This window comes from Heliangelus exortis, chromosome 3, assembly GCF_036169615.1.
Source record: "Heliangelus exortis chromosome 3, bHelExo1.hap1, whole genome shotgun sequence".
NCBI lineage: Eukaryota > Metazoa > Chordata > Aves > Apodiformes > Trochilidae > Heliangelus > Heliangelus exortis.
Genome location: NC_092424.1, coordinates 12,769,383 through 12,783,904, shown reverse-complemented (window position 1 = coordinate 12,783,904; position 14,522 = coordinate 12,769,383). Strand labels below are relative to the sequence as shown.

Genomic DNA, 14,522 nt, shown 5'->3' with positions numbered 1-14,522 from the left:
AAAAATGTTAAAAGAATTAGCTACACCTCATCCTACTCTAGATCAGCACATGGAGGTCTTTGCCAAGACAGATAGGACAGCCAACAAAACATTTGAAATGAGGTAGGCAGAATTTTATGAGCTCTAAAGGTGCTTACAGCACAAGCTTCATTGCATTGTTTTGACAAGCCTAGCCTTTAAGTAATGTAAAAATTGCCCACATTGTTTTTCAGTGTTTCTCAAAGCTACCCAGTTAATCTGCCCTTTTTTAAAGCCATAGTCAACTTCCAATTCAAAAGTGCCACAAGTGCTGCCATGAACAATGGATTCTGGCCTGCAGGCTCCTTTGAGCCAATAGTATAATTCTGACCCAGAGAGCAGCTTCAAGAGCTTGGATACAATTACAAAAGTAAAACACTTCTGTCCCATGCATCACTTCTTGCCTGGGACTGCACCCCTTCCCCAATGCAGATAACTTGATTTGCACAAACACCTTGAACCAGACTGTTGCTAAAGTGGGCACTGAGGACACACAGAGATTTCACAACCTCCTGGAAAGCTTACAGGTAAAGGGATTGCACTCCCCGGGAGACCTATTTCTGTATTTATGCAAGCTTGGGACACTGTGTCTTAAGAGGCTCTGCTCCTTCTCTTGCTCAGGATCAGTCTGGTCCAGGACTTAACCAACAGAGAAAACACTATAGCCATCACCACCTACTTTTAAAATAGTTTATTTCTGGTCTTAAAATATACATCAGTTTGAAAATTTCAGAAAAAAACGACATTAGTTACAGATTAACAGTCTGGAGTTGGGACACTGAAAATGGGATCAGTTCAAGGCCCCAGAGCCAATACTGCTGGATGTGAGCAGGAGTGCAGAGGGCACGCACCATGCCTGCCAAGAGAGGACTCTGCTCCTCTTGAGGCCACTGCTCCCCCTCAGCCTCTGCCAGAAGCCTAATTCTATGAAGCAAAAGTGTCTGGTGAGGCACTGAGCACCCCTTTGCCACCCCTCCATTTCTCCAGTTTCACTTTCAAGTCTACCTTGAGGTGAAGCAGAGGGAAGCTGGATCTGCCCAGCACCATCAGCACCAGCTGCTTTAGGAAGAGCAGGTTTTGTCTCCTTACCAGCATGCCAGGATTTAAGGGAGAGGGGGCTGAACCCTGAGGGGCAATGACTCCCCCATTGCCCAAGTGGCCGTGCTGTTCCACAGGCAGGCCACCAGCAGCCTCAGAGCCTGAGGAGCTCATTCAGTGAGCATCCAAACCCAAGTAATGTCCGAGAGACAGGAGCTGGCAGCCACTGCAGGTTCAAGGCCTCAGCAACACTGCAGAAGAACTGAAAAAAGTGCAGCAGTAGAGAAGCTGATGAGAGCAAAAGGACCCCACAACCCTGCAGGCTCAGAGGAAGCTCCCACTCTCAGCACCAGTCTGTTAGCAAAGGTATCAAGTGAAACACTGTAGTGAAATACTGCCTCCCACCTCCCCACCAGGTGGCATCCAGCTTCACATCTGTTTGAGGTGGAAACAAGGCGAGCATGTAGGCAGCAGCTCTAACCAAGGCAGCCGAACTAACCCACAGCCACCAGAGGCCTGCAGCTCCCTTTCACAGGCTCTGTAGCCTCCAGGCTCAAGCTGAAGCCCTGGCTGGCCTCAGCTGCAAGCTGCATGCCCTTTGCAGAAACAGGGGTTTGGGGAGGGGAGCAGGGCCCCCAGACAGCTCTTGGCTGCACATCTTGCTGTAAGCATATGAACAGGAGCTCCCTCCAGGACAGAGGTTTGGTCTCCTACAGCCCGGTGAAGTGCCCTCATTGAGTAGGGTGGGAGAACAACACAAACCCAACTCAAAAATCAGACGGCAGGCTGAGGACAGCAGGATCTGAGGGGCTACAGCACAGGGAACCAGGCTATTCTCTGCCTCTTACTCCTAGGAGAGTCAAGAAACACCAGGCAGACAAGGACACAGGACAAAATTAAAAGAGGATGCCTAGGCTTTTTAAGCCCTCAAAAAACCTCAACCCTACACCTACAGACCTCTTCCCTTCCCTCCCCCCAACAAGACACTGAGCACAAAAGACTGAGAGGAAAAGTCACACAATGTCACGCTATACAAGGAAAAACAGGCAGAGAGGCCCTACCCATAAGGGGAGGCTCTGGAGAGGCACCAGAGCCAGCCTGGATCCCCTCAGAGAAAGGGGCACTCAAGGACACCCCAACAAAGGGCTGCTGCCAAACTGTGAGGTAGTGTTTCTCCTCAGCACGCTGCCCTCCCATCCCCACTGGCCCTGCATCCAGCCCTGCCCAGAAATGCCCAGTAGCATCCTTCACACTTTGCTGACCCAGGGTGAGACCATGTTCTTGAGTCTGGAGGGATTTCTGCAGGCTGGAAGCAAGGATCAGAGGGAAGTGCAGCTCTGGGAGCTGAGCCTCCTCAACACACCCTCAACACAGGCATCAGACCGGCTGCCAACGGCTGCGTCTGTTTATGCAGGGTGGGGATAAAGAAAAAACAATACACCCCAAAACCAAAGGCTTGGAAAGAAGAAAGAAGCCCACCCAAGAGCAAAGCACCAGCACCGTTCAAACAAAACAACAGCACAGAGAGCAGGAGGAAGAGGTGTGAGGGAGGAGACACACACACACTAACCCCAACACCTCACAGGCAGTGCCTCCCCAACCACCCCAGCAGCCACGCACCCGTGCCCCTGCCACAGCACCCATATCTGGGGGCCGGTGCTGAACCCAACGCAGAGGCCAAGTGATGGGGACCTGCAGAGGCAGATTCTGGAGAACCACCCAGAGGGCAGCTGAGGAAAACAAAACCCAGAAAGAAAATGAGACACCAGCAATCCTGGCACATCCCCAGGGGACACAGAACCATCCATTGGGAAAGTCCTCATGCCCCACTCATGGCCCCTGGGGGCCCCCAGGGAATCAGACACCACCACACAGGCACTCTGTCCTGTTGGCACAGGTTAAAAGAGACCAGAGAAATCCAGCATGAGAGCACCCAGGGCCTCAGGTACCTGAGTGGGAAGGAGGAAGGAAGATGTGAGCATAAAGAGGCACAGGCACCAGGATGAGGGGTACCAAAAACGAGCTCCGGTACAGGCACAAGTGTGAGGCTGTGAAGAGAGCTGTGAGTGTGCTGGGGCAGTGAGTGTGCTTCTGCACACTGTGTGTGCTGGTACTGTGGGTCTGAGGTGCCAGGGAGAGGGACCCCAGCTCTTCTAGGTAGCAAAAGAGAATAAATAGAAAATTTCAGAGCAGAGCCCCCTCTGGGAAGAGGGTACTAAGGGAGGTTTCTCCCTCAGAAGTTGGTGAGATGGAGGTATCCCCACGGCTCTGCAGCATCTTTCCCTGCCTCAGCTGAGAAGGTTGCCCTGCTCCTGGGCTTGTGTCAGACTGTCCTTGCGATGTAAGTGGTGGACCCCCATCCTCTTGGGGCTGCGGTGAGGCCGACTGATGGGAGGCTTGACTCTACCTTCTCCACTTTCCTCTTGGGCACCTCCTTGGTTGGTCTCCTTGCCTCCCTGGAGCAATGTTTCTCTCTCCTCAGATGGGCTCTCAGGCAAGCCAAGGTCAACATAGTCCTTGTGCTTCTCTTGTGAGGGGCTTCCAGGCTCAGCAGTGCCTCCAACACTTTCCTGCAACAGCTTCTGGGTTTCATCCTGGGAGAAATCTGTACCATAGTCTGAGGAGAAATGACTCCTGCGGGCTCTGGACTCGGTGCTGTCAGTGTCCACACTCGAGTCCCGGCTCACGGTCCAGCTGCAGCTCTGTGCAGACTCCTCCCCATCCGAGTAGATTGAGGCTGCCCTACCCAGCTCCTGCATGGAGCGGCTGAACCTCTTCTGGAGCTCCGGGGCTGTGTCACGGCTGAAAGCTGTGCGGTTCATCAGGACCTGCTCCGAGGTGGGGGGTGCCTTTTCCACAAACATACGCTGCCAGTTGGCCAATAGATCCTCCTCAGAACTGGCAGAGCTGGCAAAGGCGCTAGGAATTTGGGGAGGGCTGCTGAACGGGCTGCTCTGGGAAGAGCCATGAGCTCTGGCTGCTTTGGGGGACTGCTGACAGGAACAGCTGGAGGCTGAACGGCGCCCTTCTGAAGCGGGGCTGTTGGGGAGCGTCCGCTGCCTGTCGCAGCTCTCATCTTCGCTCTGTACCAGGCTGAGGGAGATGGCCTGGCGTGTAGCGTACGTGCAGTTGGGCAGGGGGCTATTCTTTGGGATCCTCACCTTGTCCTCAGAGAACTCAATCACTTTGCGCCCAGGGTACATAGGATGGGGAGGTGAGGGTGTAGGGTACGGACTTAGCTTCTCAAAGGCAGGCACCTCCTCTGGCATGCTTTCCACACTGCTCTGTGGCTTGCAGCCACCATTCTGCTGTTTCCCTGCATCTCCTCCCTCTTTGCCCACCTGCCTTGTGCTGTTGCAGGCATCAGGAGGGGCTCCACTCATGTCCACGTGCACAAAGACATCCTCAGCCATAGGACAGCTGCCGCTGCTAGACTTGGCTGAATTCAGAACCAGAGATTCTGGTTTCTCCAAGACTCTGGCAATGACAGAGGTGGGCACAACATCAGATGGAGCCAAGGTGTGGGCTACCTCTTGACTGGGGCCTGTGGACTCCTGAGTGCTGTGCAAATGCTTATTGACCATGTCCTGCAGCTCATAGGGAAGCTGGAGAGAAGGAAAAGCACATTAGAAGGGGGGTGCCACACAGGCCATAGATTTCCAAACAGTCTGCCTTTTCCAACCAACCTTTATGCGTACTTTGTACTCCTTATCTTGACCCTAACACACACCCACCTTGTCTTGAGAAAGGTCTCTATTTCCAAAGAAAACTTGTCCCATGAGGGACTAACAAGGTTCTCAAGCTGTGATACCAGTCACAGTCTAGGCTATGGTTCACAGGACCCTTTTGTGAAAAGAAGACAAGACAAGACAGTGCACAGACTCAGTCCTCCACGCCTGTGAGTACACAGACAAGGTCCAGCCAGCGCATGCTAGGAAAGGGTCTATTGATCTGTGGAAAATCTGCCAGTGGTTGCACTGAAGTGACTCAACAGCCCCCAGTGCTGAGATCACAGTTCTCCCTGAATGTGGTAATTGCAGCCATGCTGCCCTGGCAGCCTGACAGCAAACCAGAATCGATGCCTTCCCTTGTTCCCACCAACCCTACCACCTCATCCCACTTCCTCACTGTCTCAGTTTCAGAAAAGCAAACATGGCACTTATTACCAAAGCTGCAGGACTGGGGTCTCAACAAGGTGTACAGACTGCTCCTTGTTCTGCAAATGGGCACTACTGCTCTTCTCATCACCCTGTGCCAAGATGCCCTCACCTTGGTCACCACACCCATGCACAGTATGAACTGGAGAGCAGAGCTCAACAAGGCACTCGGTGGGACAGGAAGGTCTGTGCCATCACAGTCAGAAGGAAACTGAGTCCAATACTGAGGACACAGGGCACACTGCATGACAAGAGGCTGCTGTGAGGCAGACTGCACAGCTGCTCAGCACCAATCCCCCTCCAGTGGTGACCACATGGGATGTGGTGCACTGGGGGGCAGAATTCAAAGCTCCAGGGATGGGAGACAGCTGGGAGAGAAGTCAAGGTTACCCCAGCAGTAACTGATACATGGACCTCAACAGTGCTAATTTGAGACACAATGGGGGAGGGTGACATTTTGGTCACCTGCTAAATTAAAAAAGACAAGCATGTGGTTTTGCTGAGAGGAACAAAAGCAAGAATAAAGACAAGGGGTATAGCAAAGACAGAGCTGGGGTAAGGGCCTGAACTACACTTCCAACCAAAGAAGTGATGCTACTAATGTGAGAAGCCTAAACTCCACCTTTGCTCCTATGGAGGACAGGATGAACTGAACAGGCCCCATAAAGGGGGAGTATGAATTGGGACCCCTTTCAGAAAGCCTAAAAAACACCCTGAATGCTACCTCCCACCTTTCTCTTCAGTGCAAGAAGTGAAGCAGGGCCATACTACTGGTGCTTGACTCCTTATTGGGCAGTGCGGACCTTCCATGTGGCCAAGGGTATGTCCTCCTGCCAGGTCCCAGCAGGCACACAGTAGGCTATCAAATTCAAGGTTATTGTGCTTCTAATAACAGCTCCTGGCTGAGCTGTGAAATGGAGCTTATGTGAAAGAGGAGCTGGCAGAGGCTCTCTGCTGCCTTCTCAGTGGGACTGAGAAAATGAACCTCCCCACACCTCTGAGGCTGAAGAATGAGAGCCCTGAAAAGAAGCAAAATGAAGGCAGTGATGATGAGCCCTTCTTCCTCAGTTCAGCACAACTGCTACTCACATCAGCAAACTTGTGGTTCCTGAAGTGGGACTTGTTACACTTGAGCAGCTGTACTGCAAGGTTACAGTCCTGTCGATAGCGTTCCTGCAAAAAAAGGGCACAGATGTGCAACAGTGTCATACTGGCCCTGTTATCCAAAAAGGTGCCACCTGACTAGGTGCTGCACCTAATAAACCACTCATGAGGGCACCTAATCCCTCCTCTCTACAACCCTGTGTATTTTCATACAGTTCAGCAAAGTTGTCCCTTTCAGTTCCAGCTCTTGCTCCAGGCATATACTCTGAGAGCAACCCCCCCTCTCCCTGTGAGGATGTTAATAATCTCTGTAAGTTCCACCAGGTTTGCTATGCCATCCCACAGCTCTCAGGCATGCCTTGAATATACTGCCTGATGTCAGGCATCTTGCAGACAGACAGACTGAGAGGAGTTAGGAGCAGTTAATAGTAACAACCACCAGATCCAGGGATTTCTGTACTAATGGTGTAGAAAAAACATCAGCTCCCTCCCAACTCTACAGTAAATGACTCAGATTGTTGCAGCCTGGACTTGGGTCAAACTCTAAGTTCAAAAGAGCAAGTACATCAAATGAAGATCAGTTCTTACTTGCTCAACCCCTCAGACCCTTTTCTCGTCGTCTGTCCCCACTATTGCATACAGCTCCCACATCTTCATACACCCTGAAGTAACTCACAGGCTCCTTTACACTAATGACTGAACAAGAGGAAAAGCCCCCATCTCACACACTCCACAAGCCACTTGCAGACTGGCACTTACATTGAGTTCCTCCAGTTTATTGATGGTGGTTTTGGCATCCAGCAATTTATTAGTGAGCTCTACGATCTCCCAGTCCAGTGTCTTGCGGTCCATCTCTGCCTTTTTAATCTGGGATGCAAGAACACCAGGTGTAAATCTCCCCTGCACAGAACCCGGTTTCACCACCCACCTCAGCCCAAGCATAGCACAATGACATGTTCAGCTGGGATGCAAAAACTTCCAGACAGACAGACACAGGGGACAACACAGCTCTTCACCAAGGGGGAGATTCCAAAGCCCAAACAGAGCCAGCCACTCTGCTAGTTAGAGACACCAGGCTGAGACTGAACTTCCTTAACACAGTATCTCTTGCAGCACAACCACGTTTCCTGTCTGCCCTGGTTAACATAGTGCCAGCTGAAAAGTTAGTGGTTCTGAGTAATCAATCCCATAATGCCACTGGCAACAAAGCATCTGAGCTTGATACCCAGCCCTCTTCTCTGGGGCAACAGAACAACAATATTGCTCATAAAGATCCACCAGTCAATGCTGAATGGACAAAAGATTTGGGGTTTGTTTGGTTTTTGGTTTTTTGTTTTTTTTTGCATGGAGGGGACATCATTTTGGGAGAGTTTAAGCCTTGATCTAGCAAGAAAAAGGGCCTGTGTAGCTTCATCTGGAGCTCAGTTGATGCCTTCCCTAGAGCAGGCAACCTTGCCTCTTTAGACTCCCTAACGGTTCAGAAACAGCACTGATAGAGACCCAGGTGTAAGAGCAGAGAGGTGCTACAGCTCAGACCAGACCAACCATCCCCTTCTCAATAAATTCTTCCAACACACACAGGGTGCTCTGAGGCTGTGACTACCAGGGCCCAGCTGTGCATCACGGGTACAGCACAGTGACACAATGCTTCCCATGTCTCTTTGGGCACAATGAATATTGACCCAAGAAATTTAAGTGCTAGAATCAAAGAAATCTCACCCTGGCTACATGGAGGCAATCAGCATCCCAAGCTGTTTGACTTGCCTGCTTATAGCCAAGGAGGGGAAGGAAAGGGAGCAAACAAGGCTCACAGCCATCCACATCTTGTGCAGTGCCACAGATTATGGGCACCACTTCCCAACACACCATGCTCCAGCTGGCTCAGAGTCAAACACTCTTAAGATGGAGCACTGCAAGCTAGGACCTGCTGCATCTGCGGGCAGCTGCTGGATACCAGGTGAGCCCTTGGCTGGACGAGGGCTGGGGCCCCTCCATCTGGGATGGTGTATGTGGGACTGACAATGAAACCAACAGGCCGAGACACGTAAAGAGGAAAAAGAAAAACACACAAACGAAAAGACGCAACTGCAAAAATCCAGCTTTGGCTGAGAGAGGCCTGAGAGGTGAGTGCGCCCAGCGTGTGCCAGCGGCAGCGTGGGGAGGAGAAAGAGAGAGAGAGAGAGAGAGAGAGGGGGAGGGAGAGAAAAGAAACAGCCATGAGAGTTATGAATGCACACAACAGACATATACGCACGTCAGCCCTGATCTGACTGCCCCCATCCTCCCAGGATCACCACCCCAAGGCTGGCTGACACATCCCTGGCATTTTGAGGGGGACTGAAGCAACATGACGGAACACCATGCAATTATGTTGTGGGGAACCAAAGCTCATGTGCATGACCAAGTAAAGGCTCAGTAAATCAAGAAAACAGCTCATTACACCAGCCAGAATGAGTAGATGGTCATGACCAAAATTTCACCCCTCACCCACTGTCATATCCGCTGAGTAAAGCTGGGGCCCCTTCTCCCATCTGCTCCTAACACACGGGGCTCTTGCACTTCCTCTCTGTAGTAACTTAATAGGGCACTTACCAGGGCATGCAGCTTCTCCTCAAGGTCTTGGTTGGTTCTCTGGGAAGCAGTGTAGCTGTTCTGCAACCTACAGAAACAAGATTGTGTATGTGGGAATGAATCTCAGGCACCTATTCAAGTCACCTTCATAGCTGCCAAACAAACCACTAGCTCCACAACTCCAGAAACTGGTACTAAGACAACAAGACATTAACAATACCTCACCTCTGCCACATAACAGCCTTCAGACCCCAAGTTACTGGAGGCAGGATGAGGTTGCCTGGCGGAAAGGATTTTGCAGGGGAGGGTGTGAATGACTTTGGAGGACTCCTCTGAGCTATGTCCTGTGTAAGTGACTGGCACTGATATTTAACTGAGGTACTTTCCAGGTAAAGTCCTCAGTGGCTCCTTTTTGCACACGTGGGGTAACACATCCAAGCTGGATCCTGCCTCACATCCATTAGATGAAGAATTCTTTGTTGTTGCCAGCCCCTAATGCTAGCAAGCATTCCCACACTGTACTCTGGCTGCAGAGCCTTTAATTCCCCTACAGTCTGGGGGTGCACCTTCCTGTGGATGCAGAATGCCTTTGATTTACACAACAGAACACAGCCTGCTCACAGAAGCTGAGGGTGTTCTTGGTGGGAGGGATCTGTCTAACTCTATCCCTCATTTTCTTTTTCATACCTACGGAATTTGTCCTTGAATTTCTCCAGTTCCTCGCGGTTCTGGCCCAGCTCCATCTCCAGGTAGTCCTGCCCTGACTCCAGCTCCCTTTCCATAGCCTCCATTTTGTTAGTCACATATGTCAGCCTTCGGCGCAGCTCTTCATTCTCGTGCTGCAGCAGCCTGGAGCCCACAAGAACAAAGTACCATTGAGTGCATGAGGGGTACTCCACACCAGCACCCCCAGGACACTGCCCCAGTCAAGGGCCCAAGACCCCACACAGAGGCCCCAGGAAGTCAAGAACTGAACTAGCAGGAGACCACAGCACATGCAGCAGGAGATGCATTTCTCTTGGGAGAGGGAGACTCGGACTCTCCTGGAGCAGGGGAAAGAAGCACATGTCAGCTGCCCAGCCATGGCTCCCAGATCCATCTCGGGTTACAGTGCTTGGATAAAGCCCACTAGCCAGATGAGCTGTGCAGCTCCAGTGAGCCTCAATGGTGAATTAAACCTACTCAATAATTTATCACAGTCTGGGTTAGAACAGTTGAAGGCAGAAAGAATAAAATCATCTTCTGCCCTGAAATTGGTCAAAAGCTGTCACACCTTTAATACACAGTGGAAAGAGGACTCCTTACAGCCTTAAGCCCAGAAGCAGAGGTGGTGGAGTATATTTACAGGTGTGATCACAGCTCTTAAGTCAACCCCATTCCAACACAAACTGTTCCACTCTTTCCCAGCCAGGACTTACCTGGTGGTCAGAAGGGTTTCCTGTTGCTTTACATTCCTTTGTGCTCAATTGCTTGGTGAAGCCCAGAAGCATGGCTTTTTCTCTGGCAGTGCAAGCCTTCTCCTCACTATGGCTTAGACCTCAGTCCTAGCAGCTCTCTGTGCCCCACATCATGAACAGAAAAGGGCTCAGCTCTCAGCCTCAGTCAGCAGCATACTCTGCATACTGCTTCTGGTGGCTTACACCAGAACAGGGGCAAAACCAAAAAGGGTTAAAAATGGCACTCCTCTCTCCACTTACATTGAAGGCTTCATCTTCTACCTTATTTCACACCCATCAACTCCTCTGCCTGCATCTGTACTGAAGGTCAATGGTTCCTCCCCCTCCATGAGGAGAGACATGCAAGGCAGAGGCTGGCAAGGCACAGTCTAAAGCTCTACCCACATGGGCCCAAGAAGATGGAAGACCTAAGTGGAGCCCATAGGCTCTGTGGCCAGCTTTGCTACACACAAGCAGGATGTGAGGAATCAGCACCCACACAGTTGCAGTATGACAGGCCTAAAGGGGGAGCAGGACACTTACTTCATCCTTTCTGCATCCGTCAAGGGTTCCTGCACAGGGAAGAAAACAGCTGTGAGATTCTTTCAGAGGTGGAGTTGGTCTCTCACACTGTTCTAAAGGGCAAAGTCTTGGTTGCTAGACCCTACCCATGACTCTTCCTCATCTGCTCTGACAGCTTGTCATGCTAGACAAGCTTAGAGCTGCTAGGATCTGCACATACCACTCAGTTGTCTGGTACCAAGACAGTGTGTTCTGCAGAAGATCTAGACTGTAAACTATTACACCTTTTAGGTAATTTTACTCTCCCATGGTGCAACCTCAGCAATTCCCATAACATCATCACCTTGACTGGTGCTTCAGATTCCTCCACGTCCAAAGTTAGAGGGTAGGAGGAATCTCACAGGCCAGCATACACTGAGAATTGTCACAACGGCAATCACAACACACTTGAAGCCCCACAAAAAGAATGAAAGAATCATTTGGGAGCTGAAAAACATGTCTTATCACTCACACCACCCAGATTATGCTGTGAAAAGGGTTTCCTTCTGCTGTTGTGAAACCAGCCACTGTAATTATACCAGGATAGCAGAGGAAACACCAAAGGTCAGCAAAGCCTTTGAAAAAAATTAACGTTCTGGGCAGATTCCCCAGAGATGGATGGAGCAGGGATCTGCAGAACAAGAAGACACAGCTCAGTGACAAGAGCACACAGCTCAGGTATTCTCACTTCCTTTGCAGTATCTGTGTTAACCCATGAGACAGCTGCTGCCTGCCAGCACTGCTGAGAGAGATTTAATTAGCATTCGAAGCAAACATATTTTCTGTGAAAGTCCAAGAGTGTAACCATTCTCAAAGTCCAAGATGCCCATGGATTATTTCTGGCACTTGGTACCAGCAGCACTTCACATACTCAAGTGCTGCCACACTTAAGACTGTCCATTAAGTGTCATATCCAGGTCAGGGCTGAAAGACCATGCCACAGACATGGATGTGGTTATTGACCTGCCAGCAGTATTACAGAAGGCAAACCACCCTAGTCATAGCCCTGAGACATCACAGGGCTGCTTCCTTCATCAAATAACGTTGTAAAAGACTGGTCCTTACCACATGTATATATCCTGCTGTCCCTAAAGGCAAAGCATCAACCCATTCTTTTCCTACATCCTGACTCCACATGGCAATCAGTGAATTCATGCAGTTATCTCAAAAATGCCTCCCCTGGCCCCACAAATACACACACCACAGATGTTAGTGACCAGGCAAAGGAGACAATGTGATTCCTATTAAAATAAGGTGATGGCCCCAAAGCAGGCTAAAGAAATGAGGAAAAATCTCACAAGAACCTGAAAAAGACATCATACAAAGATCCAGTACCCCAAGACAGCCGGGAGCAGGGCAGACACAAAGCACCAGAAGCAGCCCAACATCTCCTGACAACACAGCTGCCTGCCTCCTGCATATACCTGATGTCCCACAGACTGAAGGGTCTCCAGTTTATATGCATCTGGCAAGTCTGCAGTAGGGAGAACAGCACCAGCTGTTCCTGAAATCCTGGGGCCAAAGCACATCTTGTTACTCCCAGGAAGATATACCAAACATGGAGCATCCACAGCACGAGGTCTGGGGGAATGCTCTCTCTCTCCTCTGGCATTAAAGACCAGATGAGATCCAGGTGGGGGCTTTGGTATTTGTAAGACCCCTGTCCATGATCCAGTGGCCCTGGCACCTACCTTATTTAGTGCCAGGCTGAAGGAAGGGGAGGATCTAGATGGGGCAGGCCCTTCCTCCAGACTCCAGCATGACGTGGTGGAGAAGGATCCTTCCTCTGGGTAGTTCGTCTCCACTGCATGCTTCTGCCCAAGTTTAGCACACGGATGGTGTGGCTGTAACAGCTGTGAACAGGGACTGCTTTTACCCCTTCTGCCCTCTGCACTGTTTTTCCATGAAGACAGTGAGTGCTTCTGCCCAGAGGATGCTCCTGCCAGCCCCAGGTCTGCCAGCTGCTGCAGCTCATGCTGACATAGATCTACAACCCTTGCCTCCAAGGAAACGAGTTTTTCCTTACTGTCCCTGCTCCCAAGGATGGGTTTCTTTCTTAGTCTGGAAGCTCTCTCAGCCTCCTCAGCACACTTTCTCTGGGACGAAGCCCTTCCTAGCCCCTCACGTTTCTTTTCTGCTTTTCTTCTGCTTGGTTGGGGAGATCTTTCAGCTGCAAACTTGTTTTTGATGCCTTGCAGATGACCTTCCCCACAGCCTTCTGACAATGAGCTTCTGGTGCAACGGGAAGAGTTCTGGTCTTGTTCTGCTCCCCTGGTCTCTCCCAGTGAGCGCAAGCGGATGGGACTCAGCACCCGCTGGGTAATCTCATCCAGGAATTTAGAGAACTGCAGTTTTTCCTCTCTGATCTTCTCCCTGCGCTTGGCAGAGTCAGTGGCATTGCTGCTGCCGGGCTCCTGTAAGCGCTTCTCCTTGGGGCTGGGGCAGACCTGAGGATCACTGTCCTTGCCTCTGCCATGGCCATGGGAAAGTGTCTCCACTGAGCGGGACTTGCGTAAGCTCTCTGGGCACAGGTCTGTCGTGCTGGTCTGCTTCAGGATCCCTTTGAGAGGCAGGTGTGTAGAGGAGACGTGAAACTTCCTTCGTGTCAGGACTTCGGGAGGCTCTTTAAACATAAGTGACCGCTCCAGGCTTTTGCTCTTGAAAGAGCAAGTGGGATGGTGTCTTTCATCTCCAGACACCACAACTGTCTCCATACTACGGCTCACAAATTTGCTGAGGTGCCCATGATTGCAGTTTGGGCACCGCTTCCCACTTCGCTGCCCCAACTTCCCACCACGCGGAAGTGTTGGCGAGACAGTCTGACTCTTGATGTTCAGCTCTGCTCTGCACCCTGTCACTTCCTTGTCACTGCTGGATTCCCGGGACCATGATGAAGAGAAGTTCAGGTTGCAAACCTGAAACCCCTCTGCCTCCTTAAGCTGGCCTGCCTCGCTGCAACTAAACCCTGTTTGCTGGTGCAATGGTCTTAAGCCCTTTGCCACCCGGCAAGCCGTTACCTGACTCTGCTCAGCCAAGATGACTCCATCCTGATCATCCCGAATGATGGGCACCTCATGCCGGATCTCGCGATGCTGCGGGGGTGCCTTGCGATAAGGCTTCTTTGATGGAGCTGTGCTTGACATCCTCCCACCTGCGTGGTCCGGAAGCAGGTTACCTACCAACAGCAGAAAGTGCACAGAAGACAGAGTCACAGGTGCTCCATCGAACCCTAGAAGTGACCCAGCAGAAATTCAGCTCCCCTGGAGTCCCAGAGCAGGTCCCCATGCAGAGTGATAATAGAGCAGAGAAAGGATGTGGCCACAAGTCCTGCGCAGCAGCTGCAGGAGAGGGAGCAAAGTAAGAGGTAGCTGTGTCCTTCTCCCAGCCAGCGAGACCAGAGGGCTGGCACATCCTCTCCCCCCCCTCTACACGCGCTCACTCACGTAGTTTGTGTGTGTCAGGATTATATATAGCAAACGAGAACAGACCTCACAGCAGCATATTGATCAGGCTCTTTAGGAAAGGCCTTTTCCAATATGGAAACTGCAAGCCTTACAGGCAGCAGTGACAGCTGGAGCAGGAGTTATCGATCATGTGCTGTCACTGCCAGCAGGGACTATGTGGGAGGAGATTCCAG

General features: G+C 51.1%; 1 protein-coding gene across 13 annotated transcripts in view; it reads right to left on the bottom strand.

The window, feature by feature from the left end:
- Positions 1 to 694: 694 nt before the first annotated feature.
- Positions 695 to 14,522, bottom strand: part of TJAP1 (tight junction associated protein 1) — a 39,775-nt gene continuing 25,947 nt past the window's right edge. For 7 of the 13 annotated variants that reach the window (XM_071739244.1, XM_071739241.1, XM_071739243.1 and 4 more), the window contains 9 exons: positions 13,903 to 14,060; positions 12,577 to 12,738; positions 10,868 to 10,896; positions 9,576 to 9,737; positions 8,910 to 8,976; positions 8,404 to 8,433; positions 7,077 to 7,184; positions 6,303 to 6,386; positions 695 to 4,661 (listed from right to left, as the gene is read on the bottom strand). In XM_071739244.1, coding sequence (XP_071595345.1) covers positions 3,345 to 4,661; positions 6,303 to 6,386; positions 7,077 to 7,184; positions 8,404 to 8,433; positions 8,910 to 8,976; positions 9,576 to 9,737; positions 10,868 to 10,896; positions 12,577 to 12,738; positions 13,903 to 14,028 — 2,085 coding nt within the window. In that variant the 5' untranslated portion in view covers positions 14,029 to 14,060 and the 3' untranslated portion in view covers positions 695 to 3,344. Of the gene's footprint in view, positions 4,662 to 6,302; positions 6,387 to 7,076; positions 7,185 to 8,403; positions 8,434 to 8,909; positions 8,977 to 9,575; positions 9,738 to 10,306; positions 10,487 to 10,867; positions 10,897 to 12,576; positions 12,739 to 13,902; positions 14,061 to 14,522 lie in introns of those variants that run through there. The other 6 variants (XM_071739250.1, XM_071739251.1, XM_071739248.1 and 3 more) reach the window with 5 other exon arrangements.